The 21867-nt window shown below is 38.3% G+C and overlaps 1 protein-coding gene across 1 annotated transcript in view; it reads left to right on the top strand.

Annotated features, from left to right (window-relative positions):
• gpc6a (glypican 6a) overlaps positions 1-21867 on the top strand; it is a 124914-nt gene that overhangs the window by 45756 nt on the left and 57291 nt on the right. The window contains exon 3 of the mRNA XM_034527255.1: positions 18087-18478. Within this exon, the coding sequence (XP_034383146.1) occupies positions 18087-18478 (392 nt within the window). The remainder of the gene's footprint in view (positions 1-18086; positions 18479-21867) is intronic.

Here is a 21867-nt window from a genome sequence, read left to right as displayed (position 1 = left end):
AAAAATGGCAACCTATTCTCTTCACCTCTTTTTTGAATCTGATTCAAAGATTGTTTCAATGATGGACGTGTGCGATTATGTGAGAGTGCGTTCTTTATTGTGTTAATGAAGGTTGATGCAGTTATGTAGTAATTTGGAGGGACTGAAGCTTATCAGCCAATTAACATCTCATACTAATTTCAGCTTCAAACCGGCCTCAACTATCCTCAGTTTATATGCTCTAGTAACATTGATTCAGAGTTCAACAAAAGCGATTTCTTTTAATTGCTTTGACAGTTTGCTCTCATAACTTGAATTGTCACATCCTTCATAATTGTATGTTAATCTTAGAAATGTAATGCAATTAGCCGTCACTGATTAGTCTCCTCACATTACTTATTTTCATCTTGATGGAAACTACTGCTTGTTTTGCAGGTGTAAGGTAAAACGTCTTCATTTCTGAGATGATTTTATACTCCCAATTTCTCAGGATTGCTGAAGCAGAAATAACTTTTCTCTGTTGTTTTTTTCATTTTGTCAAGAAAGGAACAACAATAATGTGTTAAACATGGTCGTACTCTGGGCAAGTTTCAGTGACCCACCAATTCAACTGACTTTATTAGTCTGAAAAACAAGAGACAGTGGAAGAGATGACAGTGTTTCAGCTTTCATTAACTCTAAATCACTTTCCACATGGAGTGCAACAGTGCACAAAGGTAATTAATTTCCTCAAGGACAATTATTTTAGTGCTTTGAGATAATGACAATAACTCCTCAAAGTTCAATCTCTGTGTACTGTAGGTGGTTTTGAAGGAAGATGATCCCCAAAGGCCCAATCTAGAGTCAGTATTGCGCCATCTGTGGTGATAAAGTTAATTCCCTGTGCAGCTTGGATTTATTCGAGAGAACTTACTAGGATATATTAACACACATAGTACGGGTTTGGGTTAGTGCATACAGACAGTATGACTTCTTTTCACACTATCATAATACAGTGCTTTAAAATGCTTCATTAGTATTCGTATGTCCCATTGTAGACACTCAAACGCATTCCCTGCTGTGCTGTACAGTACATAATTAGAAACTATCTGTTATTTCATGATAATGTAAAAAAAATAAAAGTACTCTCATTTTTTCATCTTTCAACTTCTAAATGTCCTACATTTTATTATTAATTGCACCTTAGCCGTTTTACCAAAGTCTCAAGAGAATGCATTTGTCAAATATTATTTGGATATCTTCAAAATATTTCCCTAGCACAGTGATCCTTTAAGCCCCAAATTTAAGACTCAAACACCCGACAGATAGGAGCATGAGCAGTTATGCTGTGATGTGCATACTGTGCAAGACAATTTAATATCACCACATTAAATGTAATGTGTGTGTGTGTGTGTGTGTGTGTTTACAAAACAACATGTTATTATAAGTATTCATTACTGCCCAAGTCGCCAACGTATCCCAACAAGTCCACGGTATTATTGTATGTAGATTTAATAGAAACATCACTTTGTCTTCAGACACATGTTTACTTTTACATAAAATGTCTTGTCTTAGAAATACCAAAATAATAATAAATCAGCTGTACATAATGTGAAGCGCACTGAATGGCACACGGGCAGACAAGAAGAGGTGATTACGGATGGTATTTTTGAGGACAGAGGCTTACATCTCACCTGGGAGCCGGTTGGGATCAGGAAGAATACATTACCAGTGGGTGTTTTAAGGTCTAGCATTAATCCTGGTCTATCAGATAAGTCCCTCTTTTCCCCTAAAAATAAGCAGAGCTCTTCCGTACATGGTGTGTCGTCAGTTATGCAATGGAGAGGAGAGTTAGCACTGGCTTTTCCCAAGAGAAAACAGATGTCCTTGTCTGGGAGTTGCAAGGCGCAAATAATATGGCACCTCAAATTTGCCGCCAAGGGCAGACAATGTCCCAGTTTGAAGTTACTGATTCCACTGAGTGTACCCTGTCACCATGTTTTCCATGCCTAAAGTTGGCCACCAACAAGTTTAGTTTGAAAGATATTGGATCCCCTACTAAGAGGATGTCACTACCAGAAAAATAACATATTTGGACTGTTTTCAAATGCTTGAAATGACAGATTGACATTTTCCTTGTCAGGGGGGATGGTTGGTAAACAGTGGTCTTTTTTCCCCCCATTTCTCTAGTTCTTCACCCAGTTTTGTTAAATAAACTTTCCCGTTTGTTAGGTCATTTTGTAAAGGCACCGATAGAGACCGTCACACATTAAATTAAGTACATTCCACTACCATTCCCTTATTTGGTCAGAAAACGTCCATTAAGCTCAAGGTTTCAAAATCGCAATCTGTCAAAAGATAACTTCATTATATTTCAATATGTGTCATGAAAAGTACGAGTAAAGCACTTAGGTAGAAGCCTCTTTTAAAACAATGCAATAATAAAACAATGCAATAATAAAACAATGCAATAACGCTTCCATTATTTGTCTTCCTGAACATAAGAAAAGAGGGAAACCAATGACACTACCAGCTGACCATCGTGCATCACAGGTCCACAGCCTGCACGTCTCCTGTGGTTCATAATGAAAGGCTCATGTAAGATGCACTCTTCTGCTTCCACCCTGTCACAGGCTGCTGATGGTTGGCAGGAGTGATGAATGTGGGGAGAGATTGCCTCTCTCTTTAAAGACCGTGTATGCCGGTAGACAAAGAGCAGCAACATATTCAAACTAGCAGAATGGCAAAGCTAGCCTGGTCACAGCCTTCCAAACCGCTCACGTTCATAGCACCGTGTGTCGTCTTTATTGCGCGTGCTTGTTAATAATGATCCATTTTGGCAGAAAATTGTGATATTCTGGCCCTTGGATTGGATAAGACAGTTTATTAGTAGCACTGCAGCAAGGCTGCACCCACACAAACACAAGCCATTGTAAATGCCATTGACTGCTTTAAAAGTTGTTTTACACATCTTGAGTTCATCTTTAAAAAACATTTTCAGTGTAGCAATTAACATCAAGTGTATTGTCCATGTAAGGGTTAATATGTTTCCTCACACACATATATTGAGTGAGAATATTGCTTCTATCATATTTGGTAGAACTGGAGAGTTACTGTATGTGAAAGTAGTGATAAGTAGAAGAGGGGAAGTAGCTCAATGAAGGATCAGTCTCAAAGGGCCCTTCTTTCTTCCTCCTCCTTTTTATTTCATTACTATGCCAAAGCCGTGCCTTTTGGCTCCAGTCCTCTCATATAATTTACCACCCTCCTATATTTAAAAGGCAGTTCCCTCCTGCGTCACGCCTTCATTCAGCAAGTCTTAAACTATCATAGCCCCGTCTTATCCACACCGGGGGCGATCGCAAATCAGTGTTCTCTTTAAATGATTTAGTTGTTCTTTTAGCGTGTCGCCTGCTGTTTCTTATGCCGGCGCCAACACCCGACCATAAGTTTAGGTACGGAGGACCAACAAGTTCCACATTTATAATGTCAGGAATTGTAAGAAACATGCTTTTTAAAATTCTGCTAATTCATTTTTGAAAGAAAAATAACTAGATTATTACTTTTAGAAGACAATGACCAGTATAACACTCCATTACTCCATTACAAGTAAAACTCTTGTATTCAAAATATTACCTTACTAAAATGTACTTCAATTGTAAAAGTGAAGGTATTTGCTAAAAAGTAACAAGTAATTCCAAGAAAAAAGTTAGTGCCTTAGTCAGGTGCTCCGAGCATTTGAGGGTTTGGTGCCTTGCTCACGGGCACTTCATTCCTCGTCCACTTTAACAGGCTCCCCTGCGGTCCCCAAGCCAAGGCCCTACAGACTGATTTGCTACAGCTGACAAATACAAACTACAATGTTTTTCTGAAATGTAGTTAAGCAAAATAACAAAATTGCGTGAAATTAAAATACCAAAGCAAATAACAAGTAACTCAGATTGTACTAAAGATTTGTACTGAGTTTAGACCTACTGAGCTTCCACCTACATCTGGTTACACATGCATCAACACACGTGATAGAATATTGTTTTAGAAGAACAAGATGGAAAGCAGGAATTTCTGAAAAATAAACTCAGTGCATATGTATTAGACCAATACCTTTCACTTACTGCCAGTATCTCAACCCATCAACACTTACAGTATTGATGACCAAGCTAGGTGATTACACTGGAGACCAAGTATGTTAAAGAGATGTAAAATCAAGATGACTTTCTTTGCCCAGTGCTCTTGTATATAATGTAATCTTGTATATTTGACTCAATTAGAAAGACATCTTTAATCTAGTATACCGCTCATGTTCTAAGCTGGAGAATGTAATGGAGGACAAATCCAGTACTGGTGTTGACAGTATCACTGGAATGACCAATCCGTGCCTGTCTTGATGGAGCCAGTTATACAATATTACAGTACCTGTTCTTTTGATCATGTCGCTTCTCTGCATCTCTAGCAACAACATCATGATAAAATAAAGTAAAAAGCTCTTGGTAATGCATTTCAGTGATTTGTCCTTTCACTGAAACATGCAGTTTTTCTTCTTCTGCTATGGGGGTTTAATGGTTGCTCTGTGGAATATAAATTCAGGGTGTATGGCATCATGCTTTAATGACGGCAGTTCTTTATGTGAGAAATGACAACATGGGCCTGGCTCTACAATGATTATACCAGGATGTGAATCTTTATGTATACTGCCCTTGTGATTTATTGATTTTATGTTGAAAGAGCCTCTTTAAAATGGAATAATTAATAGTTATCCTTGAAATGTACAGTTATACTAGATGATAACTAGATGTTAACTCAGGGCCACTTGTCTCTGGGTAAAAGCTGAGATGTTTTACACGCCCGAAAGCCAAACTTACGTGTCCGAAATGGAAAATGTAGGCTTATTAAAAGACAAATAAATTGAACAGAGATTTGGACAAAGAAAGGTCAAACAATTCTAAATAGTATCTTTTTACTTTGTTATCGTCAAATGTAGTGGTTATTTACATAAAAGCATAATTCTTACCAGATTACATTTGCACACATTGTGATAACGTTGTCATATACCTTCACACAATACAACTTTTTCATGTTTGGTACTCGAATGCATCAGACTGCTAATGAATGGGACCTCATACATTAGCTGTGAGCAACGTTATAAGCAGGACTGTGCTAGGGCCGAAAAGTTGGTCACTGCGATTACTCTGAGCAGCATGATGAGAATGAATTACAATAAAATAGGTCTACGTGTCTGATTAAGTAAGTTGTTCCAAAAGTTACCATGCTGTTGGCTCCAACTAGTTTTTAGCCAACTAGGATAGTGCTGCCAATTAGATGATTACAGCCAAATTTAAATCGCTCTAGTTACCAATGTCAATGTATATGTTGTATAAAATGTAGCATTTTTAGGTATCGGATTATTTTACAAATATCCGCCCCTAAAAAAAGACTACATTTACTTGCCAGATCAGACAACAGCATGAAGCATTCCAACTGCCCGAACACAGAGTATACTTGCCTCAGGCAAGCGTTGAGCTCTGTAACCTAATTTATTATGCTATGAATTAATGCTTTAGAAGCCCAGCTTATCAAAGGCCAGGAGTTGTACATACACTGAGCCACAATGACATAGACTGGTGCCTTTGTCTAGTACTCTTTCTTTATGTTTTACTAAGTGTTTGACAACATTCTAACTTCATTACTTTTATTGGATACAAATGATCTTTCAGCTAACTTACAAATCTGCAGAGAAAACTGGAATCAGTGTCCACTCATCCTTTATTTACAGAACCAGATGGTACGTTTGGACACCATCAAGCATCTCCTAATACAACAGATGCTGAATTGCGAAATTTCTCTTTTATGGCTAGCTGGCTGTGTGCCAATGTGTCTGAAAGCCCATTATCCAAGGCAAATATGTAGACCTCTCTCTGTCACCCCCCCCCCCCCCCTCCCTCCCCTTATCGGCTGCTATCACAGAGCATCAAGTACATGCAGAGGGATTTCTTTGAGAACAGAAAATGGCCAGCTCTCTGCATAAAAGTCTTCTATACTCAACCTTTCTTCCAGAGATTTCAGCAGAGATTCTCTGAGCTGTCAGAAAACAATTGCTCTTTGTGAAAGGCGGGGGCAACTTTAAATTTAAAGATGTTTTAAACGAGCTGCCATTGTGTGATTGATGGACTGTGTAATACTTGCCTCCCATTCCTCCATATCCTACAACAGAGGGCTTTAATTACGAGCCCTTTGTATTGATGCTGTCAGCTTCATTGTGATATGCATCATGTATGGGGTGAGAATGGATTTTACCACCTGGTTGCTCCATACAGTATCATTGCACACAATGTCATCAGTTGAAATTGCATTGTCATCAAAGTAGAGTGATATTGCTTGGGGATTTTGGCCTTAGGTATTCATATATTCCCTCATCTGTTTGCTCGCACTCAGTTTTAAGTGAATTTGATTTTGATGGATGAACAATCAGGCATGAACTGACCTACCATTTAATCAGTATCTACTCTATGTATATGTATTTTTCATGCAAACAGTGAATGTAATGCTCCCTTTGCATCTCAATAAAGATGTTTTTAAGCACTCTGAAACCAAATTTGGATAGCCTAGTAGTGTGGATACACTTTTCCTCAGATAGTTCCTACTCACTATTCTGCTCACTTTACATTAACAGCAAAGAGGAAGAATCCAAATCCATTGATGTTAGAAAATAAGTCAGTTACACAAGCAAGATATTGCCATATTTGATTAGAAGAAGAAATCACGTGAGGGAAAAAGAAGTCCAATTTATTGTTCTAGCTGACTGTAATTTACACCCAACTCGGAGCATGGATCAAATGTGTGCAAACGTAACCAATCATTTTAGCTTTTATGTTCTAATTTCATGTATGCCTTTTTTCTGGATTTAGTACAAAGTTCTGAAAAAAATAGCTATATATACATACAGTATATATATATATATATATATATATATATATATATATATATATATGAGAGCCTTTTTCGGTTATATTTATTCCGTAATCATGGACTTTTTAAATGTTATTCCCAAAAGTATGAATATACAAAAAGATCTGGACTCAAAGGGAAGTGAGATCATGGAGAGACTCACTTTCCTTCCTCTCAGCCCAGTCTGATTTGTTCCCTTGAGTCCATCGACTGGTGAAGAGTTTCAGTATGATGTCATTAGTCCCACCTGGAACTGCGCCAGACTTCAACATGCCCAGTATCAATTTGGCAGAACAAACTGGTTTCTTCTCTTGTGGCATTTATTGTGCCTCTGCATTGCTGTATTACATTTTATTGGAACGTCAAGGTAACTTTTTGTTTGGTTTTCTGAAAGGATATAATGTGAGTTCACCTCCTCTGAGATCTCCTGTCATACGTTGTTCTTCTTGTGAGGCAGTAATGCCTCGATAGTTGGACCCCAGGCCCCTGAAGGATGAAGCCAAAGCTCTGTGTTGCTTTCACCAATGCCTCTGTGGTCCTCTTGATTTTAAATGTCTGTGTTCTCCAGTGACGAATGTGACTAGTGTCATTAAGATATGTTAATTCATGATAATTAAGGTCTTGGTATCATGCTTTCCATTAATGAACCATTGGGATTCATCAACATCAACATGGATATGATTGAAAACAGATGTTTCTGAATGTTTAATGAATCAGGCAGGAGTATTTAGTTAGGACGTTTTCATGTGCAGAAAATTATAAGTGAGAAGATACAAAGCAAACTAGAATGTAAACTGAAATACTAATATTTGTATTTAGTTTAGAGATTACAGCACGTGTTTCTCCGAAAATTCAAATAGTTAAGCATAATGTTTATGTCGTGAAGTAAGAAGTAGTTATAATCATTTAGTTTTTTTTTATAACCCTCTTGCAGCAATATTGCCCGTTTTAAAGTAGATTTACATAATGAGGCTTTTCTCCCTTTAGCATCACTGCTGTTTGTTGTCCTTGTGTTTTGACATTTGCAAATAAACTTAAAAAATGAGTGTCACCTGAGAGATCACATTGGTGATTGGAGTTTTTCAGAAATACGACTATGGACTGTCTTGTCCCGCAAACATGTCCAGTAACCACAAAAACATATTCTGCAATGCAAATCATAAAAGACAGTTTGGATAAATATTAAGAAAACACTGTTCTTTGGCTGCAGCATAAAAATGTGTCCGAGGGGAGAGAGAAAGTCAGACAGCCAGTAGAGAGAGAGTGCCAGCAAACAATCCCACTTGCCATTTCCTTTCATGCATATCTTTTCTGTAATTCTGAACCAAACCTAATGAGGAACATAGTATTGGGGGCATAATTATCACAACACTGGCAACATATTTTGGATAATTTAGTATAGTTTGTAAAATGGGATCCTATCACTGTATCAACATTTTTTTTAAATATCACCATACAAAGAATTTAAATTGCATACATGAAAAGAATTTACCGCAAAGCAATCCAAAATGAAATGGAGCTTTACTTTTTTGTATACAGTATTGATAATGTTAATGCTTTTTGGTTTGGAGAGGAACAACAGAACCAAAACCTGTATTAGGACTGTTTGTCCACTTTCGCAGTCGGTTTAGGGTAACAAACAGAACAGAAAACCTTATTATCATAATTGGCTACACACACACACACATATATATATATCTATATATATATATAGATATATATATATAGATATATATATTATGTGTCTTGTGCAGGTATTGAATATTGCAGAAAAATACATCACAACAGATACTTGCAGTAACTGCATGGTTTGTTTTGTTTAGAGAAGTGCTGCCTTTAAATTGTGAATAACAATGAGATGGAAATGACAGAGGGCTGTTTTGCTACACAGTGCACAAACTGCTAGCATATAGTGGGGGCCTGTGATGAAAGTTATGGCTGTATAATAAAACATACCTGCTTCGTATAATGTGTATATGGAGGTCATTCTTGGAGTCACGGTGAAATCAAACTTTGAAATCAATTACATTGGCTTTTTTCGTATTTTAAATAGAAAAAATACTTTTTCATGTAATAGTAAACCGCATAGAAAATTGTTTCAGGGAGTTTTACTATACATTGTTTCTATTTGTTCATCATTCTGCACAACATATTTTTGCAACTTTTCATTACAAATAGAAAGAAGCAAAAAAAAAAGGGAGTGATTGATTGTTTTGACAGAGCAAAGGAGATACGGGTCAGGACAGGATGGGAAAGCATATACAATCTGAGCATCTGAGGCATATTGTACCATTGTTACAGTATGTTACACACATGCTCCGTGTGGAGAGCACATATCCTGTTGACAGCAATCTCAAACATCAAAAGGTAAACATCAGATGGACATTTCTTTGCTACAGCAGCATTTATACACACAGGTAAGCAATAAAATATAAATAAATAGAAAAATGCAGTATTTTAAAAAAATAAGTAAAAAATGCACAATATACACAAAAATAATATTAATCTAAGATGTGTTTTTTGTTGGACTACAATTATGTCACATGATAAATTGTGAAACTACAGTGCTCTCCCCAGCAACACATACAAGATAGACTGAAAGGCAAATGCCTTCACACAAAAACGTCTTCAATGTAATCATGACTTCTGGACTACTGCTCTCAGTATTTGAAAGGATGTCTTCACATGACCCAATATTAAAATAACTTAAATGTGTTCATGTTCAACTCAAGTACCAAAACACATTGAATACAACAGTGGATGAAATGTGAAACCAGTCTTCAACCTGGAATATGACACTATAACCTTGTCTGTAAGAGGATCTGGATTACAGACAAGGTCAGAGATGTGGTTCGGTGCTAGTCCAGCACAATTCACTGGTTAGCCTTGAAGGTCACCAGTACATTCTCAGTATCAATGTTGCTGACAATTTTTTTATGAATAAAAAGAGATTGAAGAGTAGTGTAGTCTGCATTGGACTACACTAATGTTACAATAATCTCATTAAACAAGACTAAAGCTGTATAGTTGTCCGATTGTCCTCCCTCAATTCCTTTCTGATGTCGGACTAGGGGAGGCTTTATCCACTATTTCTGTCAATACCCGACATTCACACGCACTTCACGCCATGATTGGCCACTTGTGCAAGATGAGAAAAAGGTTTACATTTATCTCCCTCCCGTCCTTTTTTTTTTTTTCCTTCTTGACACATCATTTCTGTCACTTTTCATTTCGGAACAACTGTATGGGGTCAGATCAGTCTCGATAATTGCAAATGCACAAAGAGAGTCTTACAAATGCAAACACAACGATTTACAAATGCGCACAGAACAATTTACAAATATGTTCGATTTACAAATGCACACAGAAGGATTTACAAATAAATTAGACTCACAAATGCACGCAGAACGACGTGTCTGTTTATTTATTTGTCAATCGCACTGCATTTGTTTGTGGATTCTTCACACGTGTGTGTGGATTTATGAGACTCCCCTGCCGTGGCTAGATCCGCAAATGCGTTTTTTCAACATAGACCTAGCTGTAGCCAATCAGATGTCGCCCTCATTTTCAGTCAATCACATGAGCGCATCTCCCCCTCCCCTCCCCACGGGGATGCCATCGTTACAGTTGCGCAATTTGCAGAGGGATACACAATTAATTTACACCCCCAACCCCATTGTTGTAAGTCATTGAAAGTTCGGTATAATCTTGTAGAAAATCTTGACGCGAATAGAGCGAAGCGAAAAGTTCGCCCGCTGTCATTCAGACGTCGTCGGTGAAAGTCACCGAGCTGTGTGAGCCCACGGGTGATGTTATGTATAAATATATAAATATAATATTAATGTTGGGCTGCACGGTGGTGTAGTGGCTAGCACTGTCGCCTCACAGCAAGAGGGCCGTGGGTTCAATTCCCGGTCGGAGCGGTCCTTCTGTGTGGAGTTTGCATGTTCTCCCCGTGGCAGCGTGGGTTCTCTCCGGGCTCTCCGGCTTCCTCCCACAGTCCAAAGACATGCTGCAGGTTAATTGATCTCTAAATGTCCCATAGGTGTGAATGTGAGAGTGAATGGTTGTATGTCCCTACATGTGCCCTCGATGGACTGGCGGCCTGTCCAGGGTGTCCCCTGCCTTCGCCCTATGTCAGCTGGGATAGGCTCCAGCGCCCCCGCGACCCTAATGAGGATAAGCGGTATTGAAAATGGATGGATGGATGGATATTAATGTTATGAACCCAAACACGAGGGCGTTAGCTGTTCCGACGTTTATGGGATGTCCACAACAAGTATAAAGCAGAAATAGTGGATGACGGAAGTTATAACTGTTTCCACGGAGTAAAGCCACGGAGATAAGCCACGCCCCTCTAAGGCGCAAATAAAGCGAATGACGCTCATGTGATTGGTTGAAAATGAGGGCGATCTGATTGGCTACAGATAGGTCTGTTTTTGAAAAAATGCATTTGCTAATCTAGCCACGGCAGGGGAGTCTCATAAATCCGTACACACATGTGAAGAATCCACAAACAAATGCAGTGCGATTGACAAATAAATAAACACAGACACTTCATTCTGCGTGCATTTGTGATTTTAATTTATTTGTAAATCCTTCTGTGTGCATTTCTAAATCGAACATATTTGTAAATTGTTCTGTGCGCATTTGTAAATCTTGTGTTTGCATTTGTAAGTCTCTCTGTGTGCATTTGCAATTATTGAGACTGATCTGACCCCATACAACTAGGGAGCGACTGCCTGAAAATGTGCTGTATCATCCCCAAATCTAAAATATATTGCGGCCTCACAAATTTTCATTCCGTCTGTAGGGACCATGAACGTATGTGCCAAATGTCACGGCTATCCATCCAATAGATTTTGAAATGTTTCACTGAAAAACCAAAAGTTTCCGCCTTCAAGTGGAACTAAGGAAAGGTCATCGGATCACGGTAGTCGGTGTGCATGTCTGTACAAACGGTCGGGGCAGTCCATTCAATATTTGTTGACATATTTAAGTCTAGACCAGTAGTGGACCAATATCTAATTTTCCCTCTCGGTCATGTTGTTCATGGACTGAACTGGGTTGAGAAAATCAACTGCAATTTGAAACCATATTTTTCCCACAGTCCTGAGAGCGTCTGTGGTGAGAAGCAGTTTACGTGGTTCACTTGAGTCAGGCTGTTACAAAATCCACTTGCCACTTTGATGTCTGGTATCAATGCTGCTGTAGCTGTAACAAACTGTCAAACATAGAGGTTGAAAAGTTTTGGCCAATATCAAACATAACATTGGATAGATGATAAGAGCCCTCCTAATGTAATGGTATCGGAGATATATGCTTTAAATGGTGTAATTAAGCAGATATAGTGTTTGCTAATGTGTTTACAGGAGTTCACATGGTCAATATTCAAAGTATTTATGAACCATATTCTGGATTTTGTGGGGAAAAATGTGTAGTAATCAGAATTTGACATCCTCTGGCCATTAGACAGACATTGCTGTGCCTCTCTGACGACTTTCAAAAAGCATTACATTACCAGGCTAAAAGATATAGGATGTAATAATATCCGGGCTAAGCTTTGCACAATGACTACCCTCAGGTCATTCAAGACTATTGGACCATTAATTGAAATTTGGTTTTAATTAACCACCCGAAGAATAAGAAATCCCATTATCTGAGCCGGAAAGAAATTAATTTTCAAGTGGTGTGAAGTAAAATTGATGGGTGAGTGTAGTTGTTTTTTTGGGGGAATACATGTTATTATCAGAGCAACAGAAAGGTCACCTTTATTAATCATGATTTAAAGTAATTAGGCCAGATATTAATGGAGACATTTTTAACTGTTCTCAGACAAATTGTTTTCGCTCAGAATTACTTCAAGGGCACTAACACATTTTATATTTTGTATGCATTATGAAAATAACAAAGTCCTTAATTACGACTTGCACTACTGTGTTGGTTCACTTTCCCACTGTTCTTGTATTGATTGTGAAGGTTTATATATTACTACATTTTTATTCAACATGCTTACCCTTAGGACAAATCGGAAGGTGGCAAACATATGCATTACAGTAATAATGACCATAAGTCAATAGGGATGGTATCGTTTGGTTTTCATCCGATATCGGTGCTAAACAGATACTTTTAAAATGATACCAGTGCCTTTTTTAAACACAAAACGACGATTGACGTTATTTATTGCCAAGGCATATTTTTTTCTTCAACCTGAACAATATATTAACTTTTTAAAAGTATACTATAAATATAAATAATTCAAAATCCATGGCTTCAAACTACAGCTTCAAACTTTTTAACTTCTAACTATGAACAATAACAGTTTACAGTATACTTAAATAAAGAAATACAAAACACACACACTCTGTATACAGTTTCAAACTTCAGCAATTCTTTTGCAGAAATATGAGCATATTTGGCTTCTCTGGCAAAATATGACACCTCTTCTGACTGATTCCATGTCCTGCACAGGAGAAAACCCTCTCAGATGGTGTCGATGAGGCCTATACACACAGGTATGTGTCTGAACGTGCAGACAATACGCTTCATCCACCACCAGGCTGCAGGGTCTGATCCTGATGGGATTGAAGGCAGACTTTTGTAGATTTCAATCTCTTTCTGGACCTGTTCAGCGATGGAGAGGGCTCTGCCTTAAGTGGTACTGAAGAAGCTCTCGGTCCTCATCCTCAAACAGCTTCTCTAGGGCTGACTTCTTGGCACAAAAAATAATATGAAGTAGTGTTTAGACAAACATGCTTCAAAAGAAATGCATTAATTTGAATAAATAAAATACATTAGAGGATATTTATTAGTCTTTTGGACGAATTGTATTAATGGTACAGATCTTATACAAATGTTTTCACATCACTTTTTTTTTTTAAAACCTGAACCATGGAGATTCCACATTGTAAAAAGAATGCAGTCCTGTGGAGTTCCTCCTTGTCTTTTGTTGAATAAGCTTTCTTTGCCAAGGTGAATGTGGTCACTGTTTAAGCAGGAGAGCCACAAATATAAACATAAATAATGTTAAATATGTACATGCAACAGAAGCATCACTGCACATGACATCGCTAGTTTCATTAACATTACACTGACTTGCAGGTAGCCGTTTTGCTAGTAGCTAGCTAGCTAGCTTAAACATGGTCATGCCTAATTTATAATTTCTTGTTATTAGGCCTACTTTTATGAATGCAAGACATTACGGTACTAACCTGAGTTAAGGCTGCTGTTGTCATCATCGGTCTCCACGTTTTCAGGGAGACCGGTCTCCCCATCGCCGGTGCCAGGGAGCCCCTAGACTGCCCGCTAATGTGCTTGGCACGAGCTCCCGCTCACGGTCGAACACGGTGCATGCCTCTGCTTTCAAGTGGATGTTGTGCGTTGCCAGATGTTTCATTACATTGTACGTGTTCCCCCTTTACACGCAATTATTTTGTTGCATTTTGCGAAATACAGCAACACTTTTGACCGTTTATCTTTCGGCATTTTCTCTGTTAAAAGGTTGATGGCTAGCTATGTTAAACAATAGGCTATTGTTACCTGCTGCAAGGGCGGAGTCATCAGAGGAGTATAAAAAAAGTATTTCAAATTTCACCGAAAGGAAGAACCGAAATCTGCGTTGCGGTCCATATTGGCACTGGTCTTCGGTACACAACCATACAAGTCAACAATCTTATCTCACAACTTTACGGAACTTAAATACAATTAATGTTCCAAAACTAAGATACACAATGAATCAAGGCAACAAAAATAAGTTATTATTGGATTTTTAGAGACTCTATATTTCGCAAAGCCTGAAGACGTTGAGAGGATTGTTCTTTAGTACATTGCAATCACTGAGCTTGTTTTTCTGTTTGTTTCTGATTGTTAAGCTCTGACATTTAAGCCCATCCTTCTGTTCTTTCTACATCCATATTGCCTTTCCCAACTTGTTTTTTTCTTCATTTTTTTTGGAAGATTTGGATGATTTATTTATTTAATGTATTGTGTCAGTAAGCAGCATACACCCATGTATTGACGTGTTTCCAAGTATTTAAAGCCTAAGGCCCGATAGTTGAGTGTTATCCAAGGTCAATAACTCTCAATAAGTCCCTGGCCAAATATGTATTTTGGCCAGTAGAGAGCAGTTCCCTCTTCATGAGTTGGCAAGCTATAGCTGCTAACCGGAACTCTCAGTACAATCTGTTTTCCAGGTAAAAGGTCTTGAAATCACATAATGACCCATTAGTTACGGAAAAGAAGAATGGTGATTCATTCAATGCATTTGCTACTTAGTTCAAGAATTCAGGTTCAGATTATGTAACTTTAAGTTTTTCCTCAACTGTCCTTACAATAATGGCTATCTGAAAGAAATGTGATCAGCAACTTTTTTCAATGTAGACTTGTTTTTAAAAGCAAAGACTGTTGTCGTTTGGGAATTGTATTATAATACCCGTCATGTAATTTCCCTCTTGAGGTTTTGCTACATTGATTAAATTCAAACAGGATGGTTTTTCAAACACACACAGACATTGTAAACACTAAATGATAATAGTGCAAAGACGACTAAAACAACGTGATCAGAGCTGGTTTAAATCAACTGCATATGATATAATATAAATATAAATCGATACCCTGAATGCCATCAGTAATAAAACATTCTCAAAGCCATTATTTCAGCAGGTTCAATTATCTATTTATTACCAGTCTTTCAACAGTTACTTCACAAACTAGTGTGTGATTGGTTCATAATAACCTCTAATTTCACTCAATTAGCATGTATAAAACTTAATTGTGTGAGCTCAGAATGGTCCTCCTAGCGCAATTCATCTTCGCCAAGCCTTGTTTTACTGGTTAATTTCTTTCATGGAAATAATTGCATTGGTCTTGATCATCTTACATGTACTATTTAGACATAAAATACTATCCTAATTGTTTCTTAAACCTTTTACACAGACATGGAGAGAGTGAACTTAATGTGTGCCACTATTTCTTTCTGAGAACCCTCTAATGTCAGGAAGCCTGAAGATCAACAACTTGATTCACATTCTCAATCAAACATGAAGAGTCAAATGTTGTAACTCTTGCCAAGGGTTTGTGGAATTCTTTAAAACATATGTATGAATGGTTTGATACATAACTACAGTAAATCATATGATTAGTGTTGCTTTTGTTTTGTGATATGAACTATCCTGAGAGACACTAAAATGGTAACACAGATACAAAATGGCATGCCCAATACGCAGGGGCTTACGTGTCCTTGATTTGGGTCGGAAAAATTGAATGAAAAATCTCTGCAGGCTTTTAATATTTACACAATTGTGGGTGTAATGGCACATTACTTAGCTGCAAAGAAACTAGAGTGAGCGACTGGGGACTGATCTACTACCTATTTAAGGTGCCACTAGAGAGAAAGGAGGATTGGCTAAACAAGTTGCAAAAAGGATGAGTAAAAGGGATTCCAGTGCAGTTCAACATGAACTGTAACTCCCACCAGTCTTGAACATGGGACAATCAAACCTCTGCTTTCACATTAGCATATAAAGCCACAGGAAGTTTCTAAGGCACTCGCACTGCTGGTTTAGCACACTTTGCAGAACTGTGGATTATCATTCAAAGGACAGAGTCTGACCCTTGAACCCAGCTGTGTTTGTATGATCCCACTTAACATAATCAGTAGTTAATTTATACATTTTCCCATCATAACAGTTTACACAAAGCCAGAATGACCCTTGTGGTTTGATATCATTGAATATCGCACGGTAATGAATGAGTGTAATGGACAGTATGAAGCTACGATAGTCTGATCTATCCATATATTTATTCACTCATGTTTTTGTATTAAGATTACCAGGATGATAGTGTTTAAGAATTTGATTTACATCATTTTGTTGGTTTCGGTCAACCAAAATAACAAAAATATAAAAGGATGCTAACATAAACAAGATTTCACTGTACCTTAAATTTACTTTTAGGGGATGAGTCCCTGCTTGTTCTGTTAGCTAGCATGACATGGGAAATGTCTGCAGCATGTTTGTTGACAAAGATTGCAGGATCTTAATATGTATCTGATATTGGTGTAACAAAGTGGAACCCAAAAGCACGACTCTGAGACAGGGGTAACAAAGATGATAGTTTTTATTTGGTACAGGCAGGGTCAAATCCAGGAGATCAGTCCGTGAGGCAAACAAGTCCAAAAAGGGGCAGGCAGAGAATCGAAGGTCAGGGCAGAACAGACAGATCAGGAATCAAGACTAAAGTAACGCTGGAGAACTTGGCACGAAAACACAAGACAATCTGGAAGAGGACGAGTGTAAGTGAGGGGACCTACATGCTGACAGACTAATGAATAAATAATAAACTAATGAAGGGATGGGCTACAGGTGAGATGGGCGTGAGAACCAGGTGTTGGGAATGAAGGATGATCAGGTGTGAATGGCCGGGTCTGAAATGACAAGAGAGTTAATTAAACCAGCAAACAGAATGACAACAACTAACATGACGGGGAATTTGTGACAATTGGCCACATTTCAAAATTAACAGCCAAACAAAAATCTAAAATCTGCAATAAATCAGAATTGAGTTTTGTTATGAAGTTTTATTTTTGAATGCCAACATTACACAGTGTAAGGTCTGTGTCAACGACAAATATTATGATGGAAATCAAACTGCTGGTTTCATTTTACAGCCCATGTTAAACATGCTCTTCAGATCATTTTAAAATGTAGCCTCTTTCAAATTGTACTGTACCACTATATTCAATTATAGGCTCAGAGGGCAGTTTCAGTGAGGAACTAATGCATTTGGGAATATTGGTGGGTGCTCAGGTTGATAATGTATACTAGTGTCTGTGTCTAACACTTATGAATATTTTGTTACAGTATGCAATCAGAACCTTTACATTAATCATTCATAGTCCTGGTGGCCCATTATTTCTGCTACTAAATTATTCATTTGTTGGACTGACTTTCTTCATATAATCAAATAACTATTGTTGGCTATACATTAGTTCTGTATATGGAGACAGGAGCCATAAAATGAGACATTAAAGTGCAACAACACTGACTAGATTAAACAGCACTCTTCAAAGCCTTTTGTCTGGTTTATAGTGTAGGAAAAGACATTCAATACTGTAAATATAGGCCCAATAACCAGCTGTTTTTCTTTTCCATCTATCCCTCCTCTCCCCAAACCCTCCATCAATCCAGAATTTTTCTTGGAGCTGCTGGACAATTCTGAAAAGTCTTTCAACAGCATGTTCACAAGGACGTACAGGAAGCTGTACATGCAGAACTCCGAGGTGTTCCAGGACCTGTTCACCGAGCTAAAGCGCTACTACACCGGGGGCAACGTCAACCTGGAGGAGATGCTCAATGACTTCTGGTCCAGACTGCTGGAGCGCATGTTCCAGTTACTCAACTCCCAATACCAATTCACAGATGACTACTTGGAGTGCGTCAGTAAATACACAGATCAGCTAAAGCCCTTTGGAGATGTGCCCAGGAAACTTAAGGCCCGGGTCACCAGAGCCTTCATTGCTGCCCGGACGTTTGTCCAGGGGCTAATGGTGGGTCGGGAGGTCGCCAACAGGGTAGCCAAGGTGAGTTTAATTTTCTTCTCATACTCATTGTGGTGTTGCTTGGCACTTAAGCCATCCTGTGCTGTTGAGCAGTGTTGCATTATGTTTGAAGATGAAGTGTTACGTTTTTTAAATATCCTGTAAGATTTCAACTGCCTGCAATTGCATAAGTCTCTTCTATAACACTGGATTGTTTTTATGAGGCCATGCAATATTCTAGTCCATATTTTTGTGATTATAATAATTGACTCAAACACAGGATGAACATGGTTGTTTAATGGTTTAGTTATACGCTAAGTCTTTGGAAACCTCTTCACTGGACTTAACATCATTCTCCTTCAGATTATTTTGAAATTATTTATTAAAGATTTTCTTTTAGATGCACTTGATCTCCGGCTGTGAGGGGCAGTAAGAGACATTATTTGTATTTGACTGGTACACAGTATGCAGTATGCTCCACATGTCAGAAGAATCACCCGCAGAGAGCAAAGCTTTGCAAAAAAGAGAAGATTAAAGCCCGCTCCCCCTGAGATTTCTGATATGGTTTTGTTTGCATTATTTTTCTCATTTTGTTACTTTCTAGACATGTATCAGGAAAATTAGTAACATTTTCCACGCTGACAGTTAATTTGGTGATATGAATACAGTTTTATTTTATTTTGTTGCTAATGGTTTGGCTTGAGAAATTTGTTGATTTGATTCTGATAAATAAATATGTTTTCAGAGTGTTATCAAACACTAGAGATTATAAATGTGTTTTTAAAGGCTTAGAGGATATGTTTTCTAATTCCATGTTTAATGTAGAAAGTTATGCAACAGTTTTTCATCAACGTCTAAACTGTAAACATTGTATAATCAAAGCTGTTTGCTCTTGGTGCAGTGCATTGCTCTGCTCTATGAAATAGATCAAAGACTGGCAGGAATTATACGACTAGTAGCCATTATAAAACTACTATTTATACACACATTAAATATATATATGTATTTATTTGTTTATATTCAACTCAATACATACTTTCTTAAAACACTTAAAAAACATGAAACCGTAAGACCCTTTATATACCTAAAGCTATGGATTTATCTTTAGAAATAGAAACCGTAATGACAGTTTCACAAATCAATATTCTTCACCTATAATTAACTTTCAATAAAGAGAAGACTTTAAATAATGTTCAGTGTTGGAACCTTAATCAACTCCCTCTGGTAAGCTATTCGTACTCAGTGATGGTAGATAGTGAACATAACTGTATGCATATATAATAATACAACTTAAGTAAATGATCACATATAAAATATTCTAAATATTCAACTCACACAGGTGCACTTTCTACTTGACTCTATGGATGATATTCTCTTAAAATCAGAAGCATGCATTCCCCCCAAAATATATCCATACGCGTAGCCGTCCGATCAGGAGGTGCCTACCGGAACACAAGCATACTAACCGCTCCTTTCCCCGGATATAGTCGTCACTTTAAGAACCCCTTCACTCCCCGTCATGTCCCAGCCTATCATGTCCCGACAGCTGCTTGGAATTAAACATTCTGGTAGCTCCAGGTCGTCGCTTGGTGCAGTGGTAGACAGAAATTACTTTAATGATGGTCGCCCAGCCATGGACCATGCCGACTGTCCAGGCGTGACTCCTGAGAGGAACACGTTGAAGGTTTTGCACACCATCCAAAGCAATTTCCCTGTCCTTTGTAGTTGAGTCTGTGTGTCTTTTTGTCACTGAGCTGTTATGCTATTTAATTGTGTGGCACTAAGTGTGGGATGCCAGTTCATGGTTGCTTTAGTGTTTTTTTACCCACCATAAGTTGCACCTGAACTCTAGGGCGGAAGTTAGTTAGTGTGTGGTTAGGCAGTTGGAGGGATGGGTCTGCAGTGATGTTAGCTGTGTATGGGATGCTCTTGATCTTAGGGTGTTAGTGTAATAGTTGTATTCTGTATGAATTAGTTTGGGTTTTGTGTGTTCAGACAGTCAACGTTTGTAGCGACTGTGGGTCAGTGGTTAGCGAGTCTCTTGAATTGCTCCCTCGGATAAGAGCTCCATCGTATAAGTTATTGGAGTGCTGCTTGTTGAGTGTCAGACGTAAGTTGGATGCTGCTGGTCTTAGGCTTACATAAGCTTAACATAAGCGCTAGAACTCATGCCTTGGTTCGTGTGAGCTTTGTTGTAGTTGGGTTGCCTCTTTGTGCTCTGCCTCTGAAGAAGACTTGGTTGGCAAGTGAGCCGTTGTGTTAGAGTAACCTTCTAGACTTTGTATTAGCGCTTATGGTATTTAAGTGCTGTGCGGTTTGGTAGTTGGTAATTATGGAAATTCCCGTTATGTGTGTTCTTGCATCTTAATTGCATGAACTGGCCCTCTCAAGAAAACTTGCTTTTAAATATTGCGCTGTATCATTTTACTGTGTAATTTTTCTGGCCTTTTATCTTTCTCAGCTCTAACTCTTAAATGCTTCTCCATGTGTTGTAATTGCTGGGTTGCAGCATGGAGATTGTTTGGCAGGCTGGGGGATGCACAACAACCGGTTGGTATGAAATCTGTATATTTAAAATATGTATGTAGTTTGCTTTGAATGTTAACACTGCAGTATCTCGGTATTCCTGGTAGCAACACCATTTCTTTATGGAGGGGGTTGCTACGACCACTAGGTGTCTTTGTCCGGTTTGCTTTCTATTTTCTGTCTTTGAGCCATACTGTGGCTCCAGCTATAAAATCTGTCCACCTAAACATTGACGGTCTCTTTCTCGGCTGACATGGCTGATGTTTATTTTAGTTTGTTTCAGACATTTCCACACATTCACACACGCTAAAATCACTGATTACTGATGTGAAGTGTCCCTTTGAAGCTTTTGAGCCTCACTGACCTCAGCCAAGACACTATGTAAACTAACCGCCCTGTTGGTGCATCCCAGTTTCTAGCTGCTCTGTGCTGATTGTAGCTTGGCTACCTTCCGATAAATTCCTCCTTTATTTCCAGGAACCCAATGAGTTCTTTCATGTCCAGGGTTTTATAGCTGGGTGCTTTTTGTCCTCCACCACATGCGGGGATAGGGAGACATAGTTACGATTTATTTGCCCAGTTTGTGTGTTGGCATGTTTTAGAATGCAAGGCCACCATCACACGCACTGAACAGCTGTTTGTGTGCTTTGGAGGTGGTGTGGCCAGCTTTGTGAGTGCATCTACAAAGTCTACAGACCGGTGGTAAGAGACCCTGCATTATGGTCTGCGCACAGTCTAGGCGCAACATGGCAGTGTTTTGGTAGTTACAATAAACTAGGCCTACAACTAGTTATCATTATTATTTTATTCATTAATCTGCAAATAATTTTCTTGATTAGTCAATTGATAAGTATATCGTAGTATCTCAAACTCCAAAGTAATGACTTCAAATGTCAGTTTATGAC

Source organism: Cyclopterus lumpus, chromosome 3 (assembly GCF_009769545.1).
Source record: "Cyclopterus lumpus isolate fCycLum1 chromosome 3, fCycLum1.pri, whole genome shotgun sequence".
Classification (NCBI taxonomy): Eukaryota; Metazoa; Chordata; class Actinopteri; order Perciformes; family Cyclopteridae; genus Cyclopterus; species Cyclopterus lumpus.
This window is presented reverse-complemented; position numbering and strand designations above follow the sequence as displayed.